This window comes from Pinus tabuliformis, chromosome 1_2 (assembly GCF_031772625.1).
Source record: "Pinus tabuliformis cultivar Carrire ecotype Pingquan chromosome 1_2, CPIR1, whole genome shotgun sequence".
Classification (NCBI taxonomy): Eukaryota; Viridiplantae; Streptophyta; class Pinopsida; order Pinales; family Pinaceae; genus Pinus; species Pinus tabuliformis.
In genome coordinates, this window is record NC_142298.1 from 137,502,169 (window position 1) to 137,506,075 (window position 3,907).

The 3,907-nt window shown below is 36.0% G+C and overlaps 1 protein-coding gene across 1 annotated transcript; it reads left to right on the top strand.

Annotated features, from left to right (window-relative positions):
- The first annotated feature begins 1,208 nt into the window (after window positions 1-1,208).
- LOC149204901 (benzyl alcohol O-benzoyltransferase-like) lies at window positions 1,209-3,179 on the top strand. Its single transcript, XM_089393384.1, has 2 exons — window positions 1,209-1,831; window positions 2,132-3,179. The coding sequence occupies exons 1-2, from the start codon at window positions 1,307-1,309 to the stop codon at window positions 2,984-2,986; spliced, it is 1,380 nt and encodes a 459-aa protein (XP_089249510.1). The 5' UTR covers window positions 1,209-1,306; the 3' UTR covers window positions 2,987-3,179.
- Window positions 3,180-3,907: the final 728 nt, after the last annotated feature.

Here is a 3,907-nt window from a genome sequence, read left to right on the forward strand (position 1 = left end):
CCCATTCTAAATTAGAGTATTTGCACAAATCTAGGCTTTCAATTCCCTGAGTGAGAATTTCCTCCTTCAATTCCAGGTGCGAATGAACCCTCGCTAACTCCACCTGACACTTCCACCATACTTCATCTTGTCGATTAGCCAGTTGTGAGCCATCAACTCAGCTCGGATGATTAATGTCACACAAGGGGGGTAGGTAGGCACCCCTCCATGTGTATTGTAGGTGTTGGGAGGTGGTAACTTGCCTCACCCCCCTCTTCCACTGTTGCTGCCACAAGGTTCACCCCCGCTATATATATATATATATATATATACATGAATTAGACTGAGCTTAGGTCAAGGCTAACTACAATGTAGGATGGAAGAAGGATCTGCTCATGAGTGAGATGCTATTACTAAAATTGTGTGAAGCTTGGTTGAGGTTAGATGTCCTTTGGGATAGTTTAATCCCCCTAAAGGTAGCTCTCATCCTCAACCCCTCCCCATGAGATTTGAACATAAAACCTAGTAAGAACTAAACCCCACACAAACCAACTTGAATTAATTTTATTGTTATTAATTACCTAACATATTTTTTAATTTAATTTTTAAATCATTCATCATATTATTTTAAATTGTTAAATAAACTTAAACCTCTTAAATAACTAAAACATATTTTATTGAAAATATATACTATAAAATGTATGTTTAATTTATTCTTATACCTTTCATTTAAGATTAATAATAACTATGTTGTTATCCCTACTATGTATCATATCACTTCATTTCAAATATATAAAACATCAATCATATCCCATTTCAAATTGTTGTTCAGATTTTAACCTTTAAAAATTAATATTGTATTTAAGATGTAGATTTCTTTCTCATTCCTACAATGGAATGAACATATACCTTCCCATTTAAAATTAATACTTTACTATTCATTAAAATTGCTCTGAATAATCATGTAGCATGTGACGTCATTTTAAAATTTTGGATCCTTGAACGTATGTCACATCATAAATAATATTCATGTTCGGCCCATTGCTCAATCTATCGTGGATGTAAAGTCTTCACCTGCCAAAACCAACTCACGTTTGACTTGTGTAGGTTCTTCACTACCCCAATAAATATAGAACTTTATTATTAAGTTCTACAGCAGTTGACATCAATCCTTCCGCATTCATAAAGAGTCCAACCATGCAAAGCTTTACTGGTAACCTGCTCTCAAAATCTTGTTTGTCAGCAGTTAGCATTAGTTTTGGATCGCTTCACCGGCACTGTCTTCCCCCAGCAGCAAGTAAATTTCAATAATATTTTTGTGAAAGTTATGGGTATTCTTTTTAGATACAGGGTTTTCAGACAGTCAGCAGCCGTCATGGCGCCCGTTCTCTCTCACGTTTCCCCTACTGCTGTGGGGATGAACATGGGTATCACCCGGCAGCCAGAGATTCTCGTGAGACCTGCCTTACTACCTCCTAATACGGATCGGTTCCTGTACCTTTCCAACCTTGACGATCAAAGTACATTCAGAATCCATATTCCTGTCATCCAATTTTATCGTTATAATCCCTCTAAGAAAACTGAAGATCCAGTGAAGACTATTAGAGAAGCTCTGAGCAAGGCCTTGGTGCATTACTACCCTTTTGCGGGAAGACTGAGGGACGCAGACAATGGCAAGCTCCAAGTGGAGTGCAGTGGCGAAGGAGTATTATTTGTAGAAGCAGATGCTCCTCATCTTTCTTTGAAAGACTTTGGAGACCTTATCTGTCCGCCTTTTCCCTATCTGGATGAATTGCTCTATCAACCTTCCGGATCTGAAACGCTTATTAATTCTCCCCTTCTTATCATTCAGGTATGTTTCTTTTTTATGCCTGATATCATTTTATATAGCAGCGTTGAATTTTTTTTGGTATCTGCAATCGACTTTTTTCTTTTATTTTTATTTTCATTCGATGAATAAAGTGAATTCAAACCATTACACTTCATTCTATTAAATTTGAAAATACTTCCAAAATCTAGAATTCAAACACTGTTCCATGCCTCCCAATTTTTGTGTTGTGTTGTTTATTTATTTAATGTTTTTGCCATTTCTGAGATCCGATTACCAATCTCACACATGGATAAAATCAATCTCCATGATATACACTTTCAGGTGACGCGTTTGGTATGCGGAGGGTTCATATTCGCTGTGCGGTCCAACCACTGCATGACCGATGCCACAGGACTCCTCCAGTTCTTGCAAGCTGTCGCTGAAATGGCGAGAGGGGCGTCTCCGCCTTCAATTCCGCCTCTCTGGAACAGGGAAATCCTCCGACCGCGAACGAGTGCTCATGCAGTGAAGCATGCCCACCATGATGATGAATACACACTGCAACAATATGTCGAAGAAGAAATGCAGACTGTATCAGTTTTGTTTGGGTCAGAGGAAATTGCAGCTCTGAAAAGGCAAGTGGGAGGGAAGTGTTCGACGTTTGAAGTATTATCAGCTTGGTTGTGGCGCTCCAGAAGCAAGGTTCTCGATATCCCCGCCGACCAGGAAGCGAGGTTGTCCTTTGCAGTAGATATCAGATCGAGGATTCAACCATCCCTTTCCCGTGGGTACTATGGCAACGCAGTCACTGCCTCCTTTGCTGTGGCAAGAACAGGGGATTTATTGGAAAGGCCACTCTCTTTTGCTGTCAAATTAATTAATGATGCCAAAAAAATTGTTGACGATGACTACATCAGGGCCCAAATCGACATGCTGGAAGTGAAAGGGCGTATTCCACCTACTTTGGTCGGCTCTTTCACCATCTCTGATAACACCAAAATTGATTTTGCAGGAGTAGATTTTGGGTGGGGAAAAGCAGTGTATGGAGGCGTTGGATTGGGTGCGGTGCCTGGAATATCTGTTTCCATTCGTGTACGAAGCACAAGTAGCGGAATGGAAAAGATCGTTGTTCCAATTTGTCTACCAACCACAGCCATTCAAACATTTCAGCGAGAGCTCCGCTACGCCACATGCTAATGCCATGTAAGTTCGGCGCTGAGATATTCAAATAATCATGTAAGTTTTATGATAAATAAGTAAAGATATATGGTTTAAAGATATATGGTTTTAAAGATATATGGTTTATAGGAGGGATTTTTTTGTAGCCAAAGAATATCCAGTCTTTCAAGTGGATATAGTTATGATGATATATGGTTTATAGGAGGGATTTTTTTTTGTAGCCAAAGAATATCCAGTCTTTCAAGTGGATATAGTTATGATGAAGGGAAATTTTTCCTTAATCTTGTATCATCCAGACAAATATTATTTTCTTGTAAAGAGAAATTTATGGAAAACATTAGGAAAGGAATATGGAAATTTTTGAAGATAACTCATTTAAATTATAATTTCATATTTTATATATAGAATTAGATAAATATGCTAAAGAAAAATGTAAATTGAAGATAATTGAATTAAAATTAATGACCTTAAAAAGAATATAAATCGAAGATAATTGATATTAATTTGATAATTGATATAAAAATTAATAATCAAATAAAACTTGCTATAATTCCCTAATTTCTTATAAAACCTATTTAAAAAATCTCTAATAACACTATGTCGTAAATTGTGTTTAACAATTATAAATTTTGATGACGAGTAAATCTGTAATGCTTGATATACTTACTGAAAAACATACATCAAATTATATAATACAAATAACCTTTCCATTTAAAAATAATTAATTCAAAATATACGATTTTTTTTCTTTGGAAACTTATAAAAAATAAGCTTATTTGATGCAGCATCTACCTAGAATATGGTGAACTGATGCAAATAATGTAAATTTGTGTTGCATTATTTTGTACCAACTTAGAGAGATATGAGTAAGATTTTGTAATTTGACTGTTATAATTGTGAATTGAAATGAAATTTTAGAAAATTAAAAATATATTTACA